Source organism: Cetorhinus maximus, chromosome 7 (assembly GCF_964194155.1).
Source record: "Cetorhinus maximus chromosome 7, sCetMax3.hap1.1, whole genome shotgun sequence".
Classification (NCBI taxonomy): Eukaryota; Metazoa; Chordata; class Chondrichthyes; order Lamniformes; family Cetorhinidae; genus Cetorhinus; species Cetorhinus maximus.
The window spans coordinates 2213949-2233480 of NC_135885.1; the positions used below are offsets into that span (position 1 = coordinate 2213949).

The 19532-nt window shown below is 48.8% G+C and overlaps 1 protein-coding gene across 11 annotated transcripts in view; it reads right to left on the reverse strand.

Moving 5' to 3' along the window:
* The window catches only part of fhip1b (FHF complex subunit HOOK interacting protein 1B), a 118716-nt gene that overhangs the window by 47504 nt on the left and 51680 nt on the right, over positions 1 to 19532 (reverse strand). For 9 of the 11 annotated variants that reach the window (XM_078544930.1, XM_078544927.1, XM_078544925.1 and 6 more), the window contains exons 2-3: positions 15710 to 16086; positions 4207 to 4806 (exon numbers count right to left, since the gene is read on the reverse strand). In XM_078544930.1, coding sequence (XP_078401056.1) covers positions 4207 to 4806; positions 15710 to 15838 — 729 coding nt within the window. In that variant the 5' untranslated portion in view covers positions 15839 to 16086. Of the gene's footprint in view, positions 1 to 4206; positions 4807 to 15709; positions 16087 to 17743; positions 17766 to 17947; positions 18222 to 19532 lie in introns of those variants that run through there. The other 2 variants (XM_078544926.1, XM_078544933.1) reach the window with 2 other exon arrangements.

The following is a 19532-nucleotide window of genomic DNA, read 5'->3' on the forward strand; positions in this document are numbered from 1 at the left end:
TGTGGCCAAGGTCCCTCGGGCGATCCTGGGCCTCAGATGGGTGCATTACCGACAGCTGCCAACACTCCCCCGCTGGTGGAGCCAAGCAATGAAGAGCTACCAGCCCCTGGGGCAGGTGGGTGGGGAGAATTTACTCACCTGGGGTCCTTGATCCCAGGGAAGTTCCGCCACAGGCCAGTCAGAGCCTAAGAGGCACCTAATTTGGCCAGCCTTCCCAAAAGGAGGTGACATGGGGCTCTCACCAGCTCTCTATTCAACACTACCCCTGATTTCCACTCCCCTTTGTGTGAAGAAGTGCTTCCTGGAATCCCCTAAACAGCCTGGATTTAATTTTAAGCTTTTGCTACCTTATTACTCCTCTTTCCTCCTTTAAAACACTGCTTAAGATTCATATCACTCATTGGCCCTAGTATCTCCTATGTGGCTTCGTGTCAATTTTTGTGTTATAAAGCTCCTCTGAAGCACCTTGGACATTCTACTATGTATAAATAAAAGTTATTTTTGTTACTGCCATTATGGACCCCACCCCCCCCCGCCCCACCAAACAGAGGAAACAGGTTCTCTGTCAAATCCTATCAAGACCCTTTATCTTGTTGGAATTATATCTACAAGAGCTATATTTTCTTTTAAAATTTGGAAGGACATTGCATTATTTGGACACTTGGGATCTGACCTGGATTTTTTTTTTAAAAAAGGTCATATGTTCATCTCGGACTGGAGCAAGCTTGCCTTGTCTAAGAAATCACATGACATCAGCTAAATGACCAGCATGGCAATTGTGGAGGAGAGCTATTTGTCTATTTGAATTGCAATCACTTTAATTGATGGGAAAAAGTTATTTTCAAGGCAAAGGCCTGGTGATTTACAGGAAATCACCTGATGGAGGAGCTTTATGTTTTGAACTAATTGCTTTGAACTAAGTTAGGAATGAACTGAAAAGGGGAAAAGCTTTTCAGCTCACGCTCTCCTTGCCTTGCTTGAAATACAGTGTGGTTATCAGTATCCAGCTAGGTATCCTCATCTCAGGAGAACTTGTCTGTTTTTGGAAATCCGAGAGGCTGAGATGAGAAGGATTGATTCGGTTCTATTCTCCCCACAGCTGAAGCTCCATTGGTGAGAACCTCCACATGTCTACTGGGATAGCGATCCATCCTCGCAGGAGGGAGCACCAGATGGACAGCGTCAAAGCCCTGCGAACTTTATCCTTTTTTACAAAGTTTTTCCTTCAACCACCCATCTCTGCAGAGACCCTATTGGTTTGCCCTTTGTTTTTGTGTGTGTGTGGACAGAATTTTCTGCCCTCCAGGCAGGCGGGCCCGACCCAATCTCTGGCGGGCGGGGAGCTATGCGCTTCCTGTGAGGGCAGGGGGGATTCCCCAAATGTGAGAGTGTGCTCTTCCGTGCATGCGCACATCTCCCTGAGGCTAAATGCTGCCTCAGGGAGATCGCTGACAGTTCTAAAAACACTAAAAATATTTTTTTAAATCCTTAACATGTCCCCCTCATGTGGCGTTGTCACATGAGATGGGACATGTTCATAGTTTACACTAAAATTTTATTAAACTTTTAAAACCCTACATGAAGCCTCATCCCGCCGCTGGATGAGGTTTCATGTTTTCTCTAGTTGCCGCCGGGGCTCCTGGTCGACCCACCAACCTTAAGGTTGGACGGGCAGGTCCTTTAATTGTTTCAACGATCCTGTCAATGGCCTCAATTGGCCATTGACAGGTCTGTGGGCCCACAGCTGATTTTGCTGCACCCCCGTCTTCCTGAAAATTTAAATGGGGCGGGATGACGTCGGGGGTTCCGCCTGACATCATCTCGCGTCATTTTACACGTCGGCGAGCGGGCCCCGCCCCCTGCTCGCTGATGGCAAAATTCAGCCCTGTGTGTTCATGTGTACACTGGGGAATTTTAAAAGCGATAGATAGTTACATTTCAAGATTACAAATTGTGCGTTAACCAGTTCTGTTTTAAAAAGCTTGTTTTATAATAAATCAATTATTCTGAGTTTATTGAAAGAAACCTGATTAAAGTCTCTTTTATTCTGGGTCTAACAATAGTGAAGGTAAACACTTGGTCATTTTGGCAAGCCAATTAAACATTTACACTAATGGTGGAATAGTGGGGCTGGATAAATTGCACACTCCTCTCATCTCAGCCGCAACAATCTAGATTTCTAGACTTTAACGGCCTCAAGGGGATGGGGAGAGAGTGGGCGGACAACGTTAAGATAGAGGATCAGCCATGAGCATATTGAATGGCATAGCAGGCTCAAAGGGCCGAATGAACTACTCCTACTTCTATTTTCCATGTTTCTAAATACCTCACTCAGAACACCCTTCAACTTCTAAACTCAAGAGAATACAAGAGCCTAGACCAATCGAGCTGAATGACCTTTATCTGCTGTAGATTCCATATAATTCTACTTATCCTATCCTCATAATTTTAATCGGTTTCGCCTTTTTGATTACTTCTTGTACCTGTGCATTTTTAAATTCTCACTCTCGATTTCAAATCCCTCCATGTCCTCTCCACTCCCTATCTCTATAATCTCCTCCAGCCCCACAATACTCGGAGATATCTGCGCTCCTCTAATTATGGCCTCTTGCTCATTTACAATTTTAACTGCTCCACCATTGGCGGCTGTGCCTTCAGCTGCCTGGGGCCTTGAGCTCTGGAATTCCCTCTCTAAACCTTTCCACCCCTCTGTTCCTTTAAGATGCTCCTTAAAACATAACTCCTTGAGCAAGCTGCTGGTCTTTTGTCGTATTATCTTATGTGGCTCATATCAGATTTAGTCTCAAAATGCTCCTGTGAAGCACCCTGGGATGTTTTACTATGTCAAAGGTGCTATATAAATACAGGTTGTTGTTGCACACTGGCTTAGCGATTTGTGTGTCTGGACATCAAAATCCCTTTGCTCCTTCACAATAGTGGGTTCTGTGGATTAGGTTTTAAGATCCATCAAAAAACATCCTGAGGAATGAGCTGAGTATCAGCTCAGTGTAAACTGATTGCGATAAAAGGGTGATGGGTCAACAACTAAAGAAAGACTTGCATTTCTGTAGCACCTTTCTGAATCCTTCAGGACTTGCAAAAGTATTTTAAAGCCAATTGTGATGTGGCAAATGCCTCGGTCAGTTTGAGCAGAACCAGATCCCACAAGATCTTTTACATCAAGCAGTGGGCAGAGGGAAATGGGTGAGATACTGGATGGTGCCAGGCTTGTGGCATATGGGGCACCAGCACACGTTGCAATCCAATTTAAAAGCAGCCTCAGTAAACTCTCCACTGAGTTATGATCAGGCTGGAACAGCTCTGCTATTGGGAAGTGGATGTGTTTGTCTCTCTCGAGAGAAGGGAACCCACTGTGTTGGCCTGTTTCAGTAGCCGCCCAGGAGATTCCAATCATTCCAATCCACTCCCAACAACAGAGACACAGGTCACTGCTCCGGTCAGCACCAGGATAAGCAGTGCCTGCACAGTCTATAATCAGACACTCAGCTAAAAGACATTAAAGACTCGGATCCGCCCCTCACCAGCAATAGGGTCATTACATTAAAGACTGTACAGAGCAGCAAGATTGTTGCCTCAACGTTTAAATAAATGTGTTCCACCACCGACCTACCCCCCACACCCCAAGAGGACAAAATGGGGTCAGAGAGGTCAAGAAAAACCCCAGGATGCATCCGACTTGGTTCTTATTTACTATTACTTCACTTTGATGACTCTGGGTTGAAAGGGCAGAGGGGGAAAGTGGCATGAGCCAAGCTCACTTTCCAGTAAATAGCTGGAAAGTATGTGTGCTTGTACATTGGGTAAAGACAGGTTGGGCTGGGCTGCTGTGCATCAGCTGGGCAAGTTGCAGAGTCCGATGGGAGCAGCAATTGCTGGACAGAGTGAAGAATCGGCAGTTCATGGGATAGCAAACGGAGAAGGAACCCAGAGTGCTAGCCTGAGAGCAGTAACCTCCCACCATTACCCCCAACTCCCACCCCAACAACACCCCAACCCTCACTCCACACAGGCAGTAGTGCCCCTCACCCCCTCCACCCCACTTTTAGCCCCAACTCCCACCCCAACACCCCCCCCCTTACCCCAACCCTCACTCCACACAGGCAGTAACGCCCCTCACCCCCTCCATCCCACCTTTAGCCCCAACTCCCACCCCAACCCCTCCCTCCACCACAGGTATGCACTCACTGGGCAGAAGTAGGAGTTTTCTGCAATATATCTCCCCACAGTGTCATTCTCCGCGGAGATGGCCATAATGAGGAGCAGTGCGTCTCGCGCTTGCTGTCCAATCAGACCATCGCGGTGGATAAAGGGAACGAGAATGGAGAAGATGAGGAGATTGGCAGGGCCCTGGTTGGTCTGGGTGTGAAAGAAGAGTTCCAGGATGGAGGGTTCCTTGGCCAGTGACACACAGATCTGGTTGAGTAGCAACACCAGGTTGTTTTCCACCACAGGGGAGCGAGGTTCAACACACATGCTCAGCAATCTCATCAATGGGTTGAGAATGGCCTTGTGACGCAGCAGAGGCTGATGGGACTGACTGACCAGCAGCTCGTACAGCTTCAGCTGCTCGATTTTTTTGTCATCGTTGAACTGCCAGCGCAGGTTCCAGCTCAGCAGCCTGTCCAGGATTCCCTCCAAGATCACCAGCTCCAGGATGGGACCGATCCCTGTATCCTCCTGGGGCCTCTCTTCTGCCAACAGGTACATCATTTGATCGGTGTAATTGCGGACTGCGCTTGCTTCATCCACTGTTCGTGAGTCCTGCCGCTCCAGAATCCGACTCACCTGTAACACAACCCAATACAAATCACTGCTTCAGCCTCAGCTAGAACAGGAGGCCATTCAGCCCCTTGAGCCTGCTCTCCCATTCAATTAGGCCATGGCTGATCTCTATCCTTCTTAGTTCTGGAACCCTTAATACCCTTACCCAACAAAAATCTTGAGATAAAGGCTAATGTTCCATTAGGCTTTTAATTATTTTTTACACCTATCCATTAGCTTTTAGTGGATCCTATATCTCTCTCCCACTCCCTAATTACTAGTTTTTCACCATTTGGAAAGTAATGTGTCCAATTCTGGGCACCACACTTTAGGAAGGATGTCGCGGGCACTGAGTATATTTACTAGAAAGGTACCGGGTGAGGGGCTTCAGTTAATGTGGAGAGAGTGGAAAGCTGGGATTGTTCTCCTTAGAGCAGAGAAGGTTAAGGGGGAGATTTAACAGAAGTGTTCAAAATAATGAGCAGTAAAAAAGGAGGAAGTGTTTCCAGTGGCAGGAGGGTCGGTAACCATAGGGATACAGGTTGAGGACGACTGGTAAAAGAACCAAAGGGGGAAGATGAATATCTTTTGAATGCAGTGAGTTACCTGGAAAGGGAAGGAAATTCAATAGCAACATTCAAAAGGGATTATCTGAAAACGAGAAATTTACATGACTATGGGGAAAGCACAGGGGAAGTGAGATATTTATAAAAATCTTCCCTCAGGAAATGAGCAAATAGAATCTATGATGAGGGAGAGTGTTCATGCACTGTAGGAGGTTAAATGGGTCCGTGGTGTGCCCAATAGGATAGAATGGGTTGGGTAGAGTATTTCCTTTTACTTATTCATGGGATGTGGCCATCACTGCCAAGGCCAGCATTTGTTGCCCATCCCTAATTGCCCTTGAGGGCAGTTAAGAGTCAATCACATTGCTATGGATCTGCCAGACCAAGTAAGGATGGCAGATTTCCTTCCCTAAAGGACATTAAGTATTGCTGAAAAAAGAGACATGTCGAAGCTTTTCATCTTGCACTCATCAGGACACTTTGCAAGAATACCAACCAATACAAGGGGAAAACAGCAATTTATACTGTGCATTTTCCATGGCAACGCCTCTACCAATCAGAGTCCACTTACCAACCAATCAACACCCCCCTCTCATACAGTATAAATTGTTGGTTTATATCCTTATCCTTATATTGGGATTCTTGTGAAATGTCCTGATGAGTGCTAGATGAAAAGCTTTAACATGTCTCTTTTTTCAGCAATACTCAAGTTCTGTACAACCAAATGACTATTTATAAAAGGACATTCGTGAACCAGATGGGCTTTTACAATTGATGATAGTTTCATGGTCACCATTACTAAGACTAGCTTTCAATTCCAGATTTATTAATGGAATTTAAATTCCACCAGCTACCGCGATGGGATTTGAACCCATGTCCACCAGAGCATTAGCCTGGCTCTCTGGATTACTAGTCCAATGACATTACCACCATGTCACCATCTCCCACCAGGCTACATCAGTGAAATGTCCTAGATCAGCACCTCTTATTCCAGCAATGAAATCACCAATAAGTGTCTGCCATGGGGTTGCTGTGAATTCCAAAACTCAGTTCACATGGGGACACCTGCAGACAGGTGGAGGTATTGGGCTACATGTGAACCCACCTCATTACACCCATCCAGTCCCAAAGTCTGTGGCCCTGAATAGTTTCCTGTACCTGCAGTAGGTACACTGTGGCCCTGAATACTTTCCAGTACTGCAGTAGGTACACTGTGACCCTGAATAGTTTCCTGTGCTGCAGTAGGTACACTGTGGCACTGAATAGTTTCCTGTACTGCAGTAGGTACACTGTGGCACTGAATAGTTTCCTGTACTGCAGCAGGTACACTGTGGCCCTGAATAGTTTCCTGTACTGCAGTAGGTACACTGTGGCCCTGAATAGTTTCCTGTACTGCAGTAGGTACACTGTGGCCCTGAATAGTTTCCTGTACTGCAGCAGGTACACTGTGGCACTGAATAGTTTCCTGTACTGCAGTAGGTACACTGAGGCACTGATAGTTTCCTATACTGCAGCAGGTACACTGTGGCCCTGAATAGTTTCCTGTACCTGCAGAAGGTACACTGTGGCACTGAATAGTTTCCTGTACTGCAGTAGGTACACTGTGGCCCTGAATAGTATCCTGTACTGCAGTAGGTACACTGTGGCCCTGAATAGTTTCCTGTACCGGCAGAAGGTACACTGTGGCCCTGAATAGTTTCCTGTACTGCAGTAGGTACACTGTGGCCCTGAATAGTTTCCGGTACTGCAGCAGGTACACTGTGGCACTGAATAGTTTCCTGTACTGCAGCAGGTACACTGTGGCCCTGAATAGTTTCCTGTACTGCAGTAGGTACACTGTGGCCCTGAATAGTTTCCTGTACCTGCAGAAGGTACACTGTGGCACTGAATAGTTTCCTGTACTGCAGCAGGTACACTGTGGCACTGAATAGTTTCCTGTACTGCAGCAGGTACACTGTGGCCCTGAATAGTTTCCTGTACCTGCAGTAGGTACACTGTGGCACTGAATAGTTTCCTGTACTGCAGCAGGTACACTGTGGCACTGAATAGTTTCCTGTACCTGCAGCAGGTACACTGTGGCCCTGAATAGTTTCCTGTACTGCAGCAGGTACACTGTGGCCCTGAATAGTTTCCTGTACTGCAGTAGGTACACTGTGGCACTGAATAGTTTCCTGTACTGCAGTAGGTACACTGTGGCCCTGAATACTTTCCAGTACTGCAGTAGGTACACTGTGACCCTGAATAGTTTCCTGTGCTGCAGTAGGTACACTGTGGCACTGAATAGTTTCCTGTACTGCAGTAGGTACACTGTGGCACTGAATAGTTTCCTGTACTGCAGCAGGTACACTGTGGCCCTGAATAGTTTCCTGTACTGCAGTAGGTACACTGTGGCCCTGAATAGTTTCCTGTACTGCAGTAGGTACACTGTGGCCCTGAATAGTTTCCTGTACTGCAGCAGGTACACTGTGGCCCTGAATAGTTTCCTGTACTGCAGTAGGTACACTGAGGCACTGATAGTTTCCTATACTGCAGCAGGTACACTGTGGCCCTGAATAGTTTCCTGTACCTGCAGAAGGTACACTGTGGCACTGAATAGTTTCCTGTACTGCAGCAGGTACACTGTGGCACTGAATAGTTTCCTGTACTGCAGTAGGTACACTGTGGCCCTGAATAGTATCCTGTACTGCAGTAGGTACACTGTGGCCCTGAATAGTTTCCTGTACCGGCAGAAGGTACACTGTGGCCCTGAATAGTTTCCTGTACTGCAGTAGGTACACTGTGGCCCTGAATAGTTTCCGGTACTGCAGCAGGTACACTGTGGCACTGAATAGTTTCCTGTACTGCAGCAGGTACACTGTGGCCCTGAATAGTTTCCTGTACTGCAGTAGGTACACTGTGGCCCTGAATAGTTTCCTGTACCTGCAGAAGGTACACTGTGGCACTGAATAGTTTCCTGTACTGCAGCAGGTACACTGTGGCACTGAATAGTTTCCTGTACTGCAGCAGGTACACTGTGGCCCTGAATAGTTTCCTGTACCTGCAGTAGGTACACTGTGGCACTGAATAGTTTCCTGTACTGCAGCAGGTACACTGTGGCACTGAATAGTTTCCTGTACCTGCAGCAGGTACACTGTGGCCCTGAATAGTTTCCTGTACTGCAGCAGGTACACTGTGGCCCTGAATAGTTTCCTGTACTGCAGTAGGTACACTGTGGCACTGAATAGTTTCCTGTACTGCAGTAGGTACACTGTGGCCCTGAATAGTTTCCTGTACTGCAGTAGGTACACTGTGGCCCTGAATAGTTTCCTGTACGGCAGTAGGTAGACTGTGGCACTGAATAGTTTCCTGTACTGCAGTAGGTACACTGTGGCCCTGAATAGTTTCCTGTACGGCAGTAGGTACACTGTGGCACTGAATAGTTTCCTGTACTGCAGCAGGTACACTGTGGCCCTGAATAGTTTCCTGTACCTGCAGTAGGTACACTGTGGCCCTGAATAGTTTCCTGTACTGCAGTAGGTACACTGTGGCACTGAATAGTTTCCTGTACTGCAGTAGGTACACTGTGACCCTGAATAGTTTCCTGTACCTGCAGCAGGTACACTGTGGCCCTGAATAGTTTCCTGTACTGCAGTAGGTACACTGTGGCACTGAATAGTTTCCTGTACTGCAGTAGGTACACTGTGACCCTGAACAGTTTCCTGTACCTGCAGCAGGTACACTGTGGCACTGAATAGTTTCCTGTACTGCAGCAGGTACACTGTGGCACTGAATAGTTTCCTGTACTGCAGCAGGTACACTGTGGCACTGAATAGTTTCCTGTACTGCAGCAGGTACACTGTGGCCCTGAATAGTTTCCTGTACTGCAGCAGGTACACTGTGGCACTGAATAGTTTCCTGTACTGCAGTAGGTACACTGTGGCCCTGAATAGTTTCCTGTACTGCAGTAGGTACACTGTGGCCCTGAATAGTTTCCTGTACTGCAGCAGGTACACTGTGGCACTGAATAGTTTCCTGTACTGCAGCAGGTACACTGTGGCCCTGAATAGTTTCCTGTACCTGCAGCAGGTACACTGTGGCACTGAATAGTTTCCTGTACTGCAGCAGGTACACTGTGGCACTGAATAGTTTCCTGTACTGCAGTAGGTACACTGTGGCACTGAATAGTTTCCTGTACCTGCAGCAGGTACACTGTGGCACTGAATAGTTTCCTGTACTGCAGCAGGTACACTGTGGCACTGAATAGTTTCCTGTACTGCAGCAGGTACACTGTGACCCTGAATAGTTTCCTGTACTGCAGCAGGTACACTGTGGCCCTGAATAGTTTCCTGTACTGCAGCAGGTACACTGTGGCACTGAATAGTTTCCTGTACTGCAGCAGGTACACTGTGGCCCTGAATAGTTTCCTGTACTGCAGCAGGTACACTGTGGCCCTGAATAGTTTCCTGTACCTGCAGCAGGTACACTGTGGCGCTGAATAGTTTCCTGTACCTGCAGCAGGTACACTGTGGCACTGAATAGTTTCCTGTACCTGCAGTAGGTACACTGTGGCCCTGAATAGTTTCCTGTACCTGCAGCAGGTACACTGTGGCACTGAATAGTTTCCTGTACCTGCAACAGGTACACTGTGGCACTGAATAGTTTCCTGTACCTGCAGCAGGTACACTGTGGCCCTGAATAGTTTCCTGTACCTGCAGCAGGCACACTGTGGCCCTGAATAGTTTCCTGTACCTGCAGCAGGTACACTGTGGCACTGAATAGTTTCCTGTACCTGCAGCAGGTACACTGTGATCCTGAATAGTTTCCTGTACTGCAGCAGGTACACTGTGGCCCTGAATAGTTTCCTGTACCTGCAGCAGGTACACTGTGGCACTGAATAGTTTCCTGTACCTGCAGTAGGTACACTGTGGCACTGAATAGTTTCCTGTACTGCAGTAGGTACACTGTGGCCCTGAATAGTTTCCTGTACCTGCAGCAGGTACACTGTGGCACTGAATAGTTTCCTGAACCTGCAGTAGGTACACTGTGGCACTGAATAGTTTCCTGTAGCTGCAGTAGGTACACTGTGGCCCTGAATAGTTTCCTGTACCTGCAGCAGGTACACTGTGGCACTGAATAGTTTCCTGTACCTGCAGCAGGTACACTGTGGCACTGAATAGTTTCCTGTACTGCAGCAGGTACACTGTGGCACTGAATAGTTTCCTGTACTGCAGCAGGTACACTGTGGCACTGAATAGTTTCCTGTACTGCAGCAGGTACACTGTGGCACTGAATAGTTTCCTGTACTGCAGTAGGTACACTGTGGCCCTGAATAGTTTCCTGTACTGCAGTAGGTACACTGTGGCCCTGAATAGTTTCCTGTACCTGCAGCAGGTACACTGTGATCCTGAATAGTTTCCTGTACTGCAGCAGGTACACTGTGGCCCTGAATAGTTTCCTGTACCTGCAGCAGGTACACTGTGGCACTGAATAGTTTCCTGTACCTGCAGTAGGTACACTGTGGCACTGAATAGTTTCCTGTACTGCAGTAGGTACACTGTGGCCCTGAATAGTTTCCTGTACCTGCAGCAGGTACACTGTGGCACTGAATAGTTTCCTGAACCTGCAGTAGGTACACTGTGGCACTGAATAGTTTCCTGTAGCTGCAGTAGGTACACTGTGGCCCTGAATAGTTTCCTGTACCTGCAGCAGGTACACTGTGGCCCTGAATAGTTTCCTGTACCTGCAGCAGGTACACTGTGGCACTGAATAGTTTCCTGTACCTGCAGCAGGTACACTGTGGCACTGAATAGTTTCCTGTACCTGCAGCAGGTACACTGTGGCACTGAATAGTTTCCTGTACCTGCAGCAGGTACACTGTGGCACTGAATAGTTTCCTGTACTGCAGCAGGTACACTGTGGCACTGAATAGTTTCCTGTACTGCAGCAGGTACACTGTGGCACTGAATAGTTTCCTGTACTGCAGCAGGTACACTGTGGCCCTGAATAGTTTCCTGTACTGCAGCAGGTACACTGTGGCACTGAATAGTTTCCTGTACTGCAGTAGGTAGACTGTGGCCCTGAATAGTTTCCTGTACTGCAGTAGGTACACTGTGGCCCTGAATAGTTTCCTGTACCTGCAGCAGGTACACTGTGGCACTGAATAGTTTCCTGTACTGTAGCAGGTACACTGTGGCCCTGAATAGTTTCCTGTACCTGCAGCAGGTACACTGTGGCACTGAATAGTTTCCTGTACTGCAGCAGGTACACTGTGGCACTGAATAGTTTCCTGTACTGCAGTAGGTACACTGTGGCACTGAATAGTTTCCTGTACCTGCAGCAGGTACACTGTGGCCCTGAATAGTTTCCTGTACTGCAGCAGGTACACTGTGGCACTGAATAGTTTCCTGTACTGCAGCAGGTACACTGTGACCCTGAATAGTTTCCTGTACTGCAGCAGGTACACTGTGGCCCTGAAGAGTTTCCTGTACTGCAGCAGGTACACTGTGGCACTGAATAGTTTCCTGTACTGCAGCAGGTACACTGTGGCCCTGAATAGTTTCCTGTACTGCAGCAGGTACACTGTGGCCCTGAATAGTTTCCTGTACTGCAGCAGGTACACTGTGGCCCTGAATAGTTTCCTGTACTGCAGCAGGTACACTGTGGCACTGAATAGTTTCCTGTACTGCAGCAGGTACACTGTGGCACTGAATAGTTTCCTGTACTGCAGCAGGTACACTGTGGCACTGAATATTTTCCTGTACCTGCAGCAGGTACACTGTGGCCCTGAATAGTTTCCTGTACTGCAGCAGGTACACTGTGGCACTGAATACTTTCCTGTACTGCAGCAGGTACACTGTGGCACTGAATAGTTTCCTGTACTGCAGCAGGTACACTGTGGCCCTGAATAGTTTCCTGTACTGCAGCAGGTACACTGTGGCCCTGAATAGTTTCCTGTACTGCAGCAGGTACACTGTGGCCCTGAATAGTTTCCTATACTGCAGCAGGTACACTGTGGCCCTGAATAGTTTCCTGTACTGCAGTAGGTACACTGTGGCCCTGAATAGTTTCCTGTACCTGCAGCAGGTACACTGTGGCACTGAATAGTTTCCTGTACCTGCAGCAGGTACACTGTGGCACTGAATAGTTTCCTGTACCTGCAGCAGGTACACTGTGGCACTGAATAGTTTCCTGTACCTGCAGCAGGTACACTGTGGCACTGAATAGTTTCCTGTACCTGCAGCAGGTACACTGTGGCCCTGAATAGTTTCCTGTACTGCAGCAGGTACACTGTGGCCCTGAATAGTTTCCTGTACTGCAGCAGGTACACTGTGGCCCTGAATAGTTTCCTGTACCTGCAGCAGGTACACTGTGGCCCTGAATAGTTTCCTGTACTGCAGCAGGTACACTGTGGCCGTGAATAGTTTCCTGTACCTGCAGCAGGTACACTGTGGCCCTGAATAGTTTCCTGTACTGCAGCAGGTACACTGTGACCCTGAATAGTTTCCTGTACTGCAGCAGGTACACTGTGGCACTGAATAGTTTCCTGTACCTGCAGCAGGTACACTGTGGCCCTGAATAGTTTCCTGTACTGCAGCAGGTACACTGTGGCCCTGAATAGTTTCCTGTACTGCAGCAGGTACACTGTGGCCCTGAATAGTTTCCTGTACTGCAGCAGGTACACTGTGACCCTGAATAGTTTCCTGTACCTGCAGTAGGTACACTGTGGCACTGAATAGTTTCCTGTACCTGCAGTAGGTACACTGTGGCCCTGAATAGTTTCCTGTACCTGCAGCAGGTACACTGTGGCCCTGAATAGTTTCCTGTACCTGCAGCAGGTACACTGTGGCGCTGAATAGTTTCCTGTACCTGCAGCAGGTACACTGTGGCACTGAATAGTTTCCTGTACCTGCAGTAGGTACACCGTGGCCCTGAATAGTTTCCTGTACCTGCAGTAGGTACACTGTGGCACTGAATAGTTTCCTGTACCTGCAGCAGGTACACTGTGGCACTGAATAGTTTCCTGTACCTGCAGCAGGTACACTGTGGCCCTGAATAGTTTCCTGTACCTGCAGCAGGTACACTGTGGCCCTGAATAGTTTCCTGTACCTGCAGCAGGTACACTGTGGCACTGAATAGTTTCCTGTACCTGCAGCAGGTACACTGTGATCCTGAATAGTTTCCTGTACTGCAGCAGGTACACTGTGGCCCTGAATAGTTTCCTGTACCTGCAGCAGGTACATTGTGGCACTGAATAGTTTCCTGTACTGCAGCAGGTACACTGTGGCACTGAATAGTTTCCTGTACCTGCAGTAGGTACACTGTGGCACTGAATAGTTTCCTGTACTGCAGTAGGTAAACTGTGGCCCTGAATAGTTTCCTGTACCTGCAGCAGGCACACTGTGGCACTGAATAGTTTCCTGTACCTGCAGTAGGTACACTGTGGCACTGAATAGTTTCCTGTACCTGCAGTAGGTACACTGTGGCCCTGAATAGTTTCCTGTACCTGCAGCAGGTACACTGTGGCCCTGAATAGTTTCCTGTACCTGCAGCAGGTACACTGTGGCACTGAATAGTTTCCTGTACCTGCAGCAGGTACACTGTGGCACTGAATAGTTTCCTGTACCTGCAGCAGGTACACTGTGGCACTGAATAGTTTCCTGTACCTGCAGCAGGTACACTGTGGCCCTGAATAGTTTCCTGTACCTGCAGCAGGTACACTGTGACCCTGAATAGTTTCCTGTACTGCAGCAGGTACACTGTGGCCCTGAATAGTTTCCTGTACTGCAGCAGGTACACTGTGGCCCTGAATAGTTTCCTGTACCTGCAGCAGGTACACTGTGGCACTGAATAGTTTCCTGTACCTGCAGTAGGTACACTGTGGCCCTGAATAGTTTCCTGTACCTGCAGCAGGTACACTGTGACCCTGAATAGTTTCCTGTACCTGCAGCAGGTACACTGTGACCCTGAATAGTTTCCTGTACCTGCAGCAGGTACACTGTGGCACTGAATAGTTTCCTGTACCTGCAGCAGGTACACTGTGGCCCTGAATAGTTTCCTGTACCTGCAGCAGGTACACTGTGACCCTGAATAGTTTCCTGTACCTGCAGCAGGTACACTGTGGCACTGAATAGTTTCCTGTACCTGCAGCAGGTACACTGTGGCCCTGAATAGTTTCCTGTACCTGCAGCAGGTACACTGTGACCCTGAATAGTTTCCTGTACCTGCAGCAGGTACACTGTGGCCCTGAATAGTTTCCTGTACTGCAGCAGGTACACTGTGGCCCTGAATAGTTTCCTGTACCTGCAGCAGGTACACTGTGGCCCTGAATAGTTTCCTGTACCTGCAGCAGGTACACTGTGGCCCTGAATAGTTTCCTGTACCTGCAGCAGGTACACTGTGGCCCTGAATAGTTTCCTGTACCTGCAGCAGGTACACTGTGGCCCTGAATAGTTTCCGGTACCTGCAGTAGGTACACTGTGGCCCTGAATAGTTTCCTGTACCTGCAGCAGGTACACTGTGGCCCTGAATAGTTTCCTGTACCTGCAGCAGGTGCACTGGCAGCTTTTTGCAGTGAAGGCCCAAAAGTTTTTTTTAAAGTGGAGTCAAGTATATCCAGTTCGAGTGCGACCCACTGACTCAAGATTGTACAAGTGCAATAAGGTGACACTGCTCATCGAGGACGGCAGCCGTGGAGGTTAAGGGGTATACAAAGTCCCCACCCTGCGCATTATCCTTCACTAAATATGTCCATGCAGATATCAGACTTGCATCAGCGTGCAATTCTCATTATCCAAATGAGCTGTGGTTGGGCTCTGCTATCTGGGATTACTCAATGAGTACTGAGTCACAGGAAGTCTCTCTGCTATAGAATCCCACTTCACAGGCGTGTCTTTGGAACAAATTTCAAGTCAGAAAGATCAGCACCATTCCTGATTTTAAAAAATTTGTTCAACTGTAAAGGGGGCCAGTGATTAGGAAAAATTCAAGGAGGAATAGATTTACAGGCTGGAGAGGTGCAAACTCAATGGCAACCTAGGTATCTAGTGCCTAATTAAAGAACCCATACACACCAAAGTGTTACAACTGCACAAACCCAATCTAACTGCTTCCTCACAGACCAACCAAATCCACCCAGGACACATGACACCAACCCGATGCACGCCAACACAATCTAAGATAAATGTGCAGTCTCAAAGGGCCGAATGACCTACTCTTGCTCCTATTTCCTATGTTTCCATGTGATGGAAAGAAAGTTGGAGCCTCTACCATCACTGTCCATAGCTCCAGATGACAATATGCATGTAATAGTGTTAGGTTGTCACAGCAACTGGCAGTCCAAGTGAACTATGCCACGTCTAGCATGGCCCTTGTGCTGCTCTTACCTGTGTCCAGTGATTTTTAAACACCATGAAGCAGGTTTCGGGGTCGGCGGTGACTGGGGACTGGGGGCCTGCAGCCCGACTTGCCCTGTTGCCGGCTCCTCGGGGGTTCAGCTTACTAAGCCAGCTCATCCTTTCCCGACACTCTGGAGGTTGGATGCTGAGGGAGGGGTAGGGGTGGGATGGGTGTGAAGGGTGGAAGAGGGTGGGTGGGTAGGGGGTGGGGGAGGATAAGGGGTTAGGCTGGGCAATGCACAGGGGGTTATAACTCTTTCTGGGGCGGTGTGTGTTCACACTATCTAGTCAGTTTTCTCCTAGCAGCCAGTATCATCCTGTCTGGAGGCGTTTCTCCTCCATGGTGCCTCAGTCAGAGTGATTTACTGTAAAAAACAGAAACGAAACCTTTAATTCACAAGCAGTCAGACATTCTGTGGTCATACAAATTCCGCAGAGCTCATGGAACTGCCCTACGATTACATCCCTCCAATGGATATATGTTCAAATCAACTGACATTAACACATTGATCCAAAGACTGATCAGGAAACTGACATTTCAATTGATTGTTTTGTACCCAGTATAGGTGAAGCAATTAATCCCCTGCAAATACTGACTCACTGCCCGGGGACCCCCTGTAAATACTCACTCACTGCCCAGGGACCCCCTGTAAATACTGACTCACTGCCCGGGGACCCCTTGTAAATACTGACTCACTGCCCGAGGACCCCCTGTAAATACTCACTCACTGCCCGGGGACCCCCTGTAAATACTCACTCACTGCCCGGGGACCCCTTGTAAATACTGACTCACTGCCCGAGGACCCCCTGTAAATACTCACTCACTGCCCGGGGACCCCCTGTAAATACTCACTCACTGCCCGGGGACCCCCTGTAAATACTCACTCACCGTCCGGGGACCCCCTGTAAATACTCACTCACTGCCCGGGGACCCCTGTAAATACTCACTCACTCCCCGGGGACCCCCTGTAAATACTGACTCACTGCCCGGGGACCCCTGTAAATACTGACACACTCCCCGGGGACCCCCTGTAAATACTGACACACTCCCCGGGGACCCCCTGTAAATACTCACTCACTGCCCGGGGACCCCCTGTAAATACTCACTCACTGCCCAGGGACCCCCTGTAAATACTCACTCACTGCCTGGGGACCCCCTGTAAATATTCACTCACTGCCTGGGGAGCCCCTGTAAATACTCACTCACTGCCTGGGGAGCCCCTGTAAATACTCACTGCCTGGGGACCCCCTGTAAATACTCACTCACTGCCTGGGGACCCCCTGTAAATACTCACTCACTGTCCGAGGACCCCCTGTAAATACTGACACACTCCCTGGGAACTCCCTGTAAATACTGACACACATATTCCCTGTGAACTCCCTGTAAATACTGACACACATATTCCCTGTGAACTCCCTGTAAATACTGACATGCACACTGACATACACAGATACACTCAGACACACACGTAGGTATATATCATACATGCACTCACCCACAGACATACACACTCACGCACAGACACACACACACACAGACACACATGGCAGTCACCCATACACACAGCAAGCACACATGCGCACACACACACACACTTCCCCACCCTCGCGATGTGTGCTGTAAACACTTAAGTCTCAGTGTCAGTATAGGCCCCAGGCACAGCTGAGGTGTTGCTTGAATGAAGATCAGATTACTTGCACAGTAATCTAATGTCACCCTGACAGGAAGCAGGCCAGCTCACGGCCCACTCCACACAATGCACCCTTTGGTGCTGTAAGACATTCGGCAAAGAAATAAAGAGAGCGATCTGCAACAGCAGCCAAGGCGAATGATCAGGAGCAGCAAACATCACCATCGCAGCCAGACAATCTGAATGGTGAGGCAGGCAGCTGGATTAATCAGCACACACAGCATTCCTCAGTCAAAGCTGGGGCTACACACACACACACTCCTCTCTTCTCCAGTCTGCTCTCTCCCTCCGTAACCATTTCCTCCTGAGATTACAGCAGCAATTATCCCACCTTCCCTTTCTTCTCAGCTCTGGTACCAATCAACGACCCCGGGACCGCAGGCATTCCACACACTACTCGAATCAGCGGAGAGCCTCCTCCTAATGCAGATAGAACCTGGATTCAATAAATAATTCCCCATTGTGCGAGAGCATTTCCTGAACATAATGTCTTTTCTAAACATATATATCTGTAAAAGCCCTACTTGCGTCCTACCTGAAAGAGATTTGATTTCATGCTATTTAGGGTGTGCCTTGAAGTGTTACACACTGTAATTTCACTCCTGAATCTTCCAATTCACTGACACACTTACAGTGAAGGGCATGCAGAATAAATCATATGTTTCTTGTCAGGAATTTCTGAATAGATGAATCGGGCGGTGGGGGAAAGGCAGATCTTTGAAGCTCATTTTCTACTACAACAGTTCTTTTTTACATCACAGAAACAGGCTATTTAGCCCAAACCACTCCAGCCGAGTGTTTACACTCCTCTCAGCCTATCAGCATATGCTTCTGTGCTCTCCTCTTTCAAGTGTTTATCTAGCTTCCCCTTAAATGCATCCATTCTATTCATGTCAATGACATTCTGTGAGAGCAAATTCCACTTTCTCACCGCTCTCTGGGTAAAGAACTTTCTCCTAAATTTCCAGTTGGGTTTATTAGTGATCATCTTATACTGATGGCCCTGGTTTTGGACTCCACACATAGAGTGCGCCCCACACTGAACAATGAAGCAAAGATCAATTAAAACTACAAAGTGCCTCATATCGCCGCTCCCTCCTCCCCTTCACTGGGGTACAGGTCCCACACACACTGACTCTCACTGGGGTACAGGTTCCACACACACTGACTCTCACTGGGGTACGGGTTCCACACACACTGACTCTCACTGGAGTACGGGTTCCACACACACTGACTCTCACTGGGGTACGGGTCCCACACACACTGACTCTCACTGGGGTACGGGTCCCACACACACTGACTCTCACTGGGGTACGGGTCCCACACACAGTGATTCTCACTGGGATATGGGTCCCACACACACTGACTCTCACTGGGGTACGGGTCCCACACACACTGACTCTCACTGGGGTACGGGTCCCACACACACTGACTCTCACTGGAGTACGGGTCCCACACACACTGACTCTCACTGGGGTACGGGTCCCACACGCAGTGATTCTCACTAGGATACGGGTCCCACACACACTGACTCTCACTGGGGTACGGGTCCCACACCCACTGACTCTCAATGGGGTACGGGTCCCACACACACTGACTCTCACTGGGGTACGGGTCCCACACACACTGACTCTCACTGGAGTACGGGTCCCACACACACTGATTCTCACTGGGGTACAGGTTCCACACACACTGACTCTCACTGGGATACGGGTCCCACACACACTGACTCTCACTGGGGCACGGGTCCCACACACACTGACTCTCACTGGGGTACGGGTTCCACACACACTGACTCTCACTGGGGTACGGGTCCCACACACACTGACTCTCACTGGGGTACGGGTCCCACACACACTGACTCTCACTGGGGTACGGGTCCCACGCACACTGACTCTCACTGGGATACGGGTCCCACACCCACTGACTCTCACTGGGGTACGGGTCCCACACACACTGACTCTCACTGGGGTACGGGTCCCACACACACTGACTCTCACTGGGTACGGGTCCCACACACACTGACTCTCACTGGGGTACGGGTCCCACACACACTGACTGTCACTAGCATTTCATGGGTAGTGCCTTGGCAAGTTGTGCTCTATTCTCCGTGTAACTCC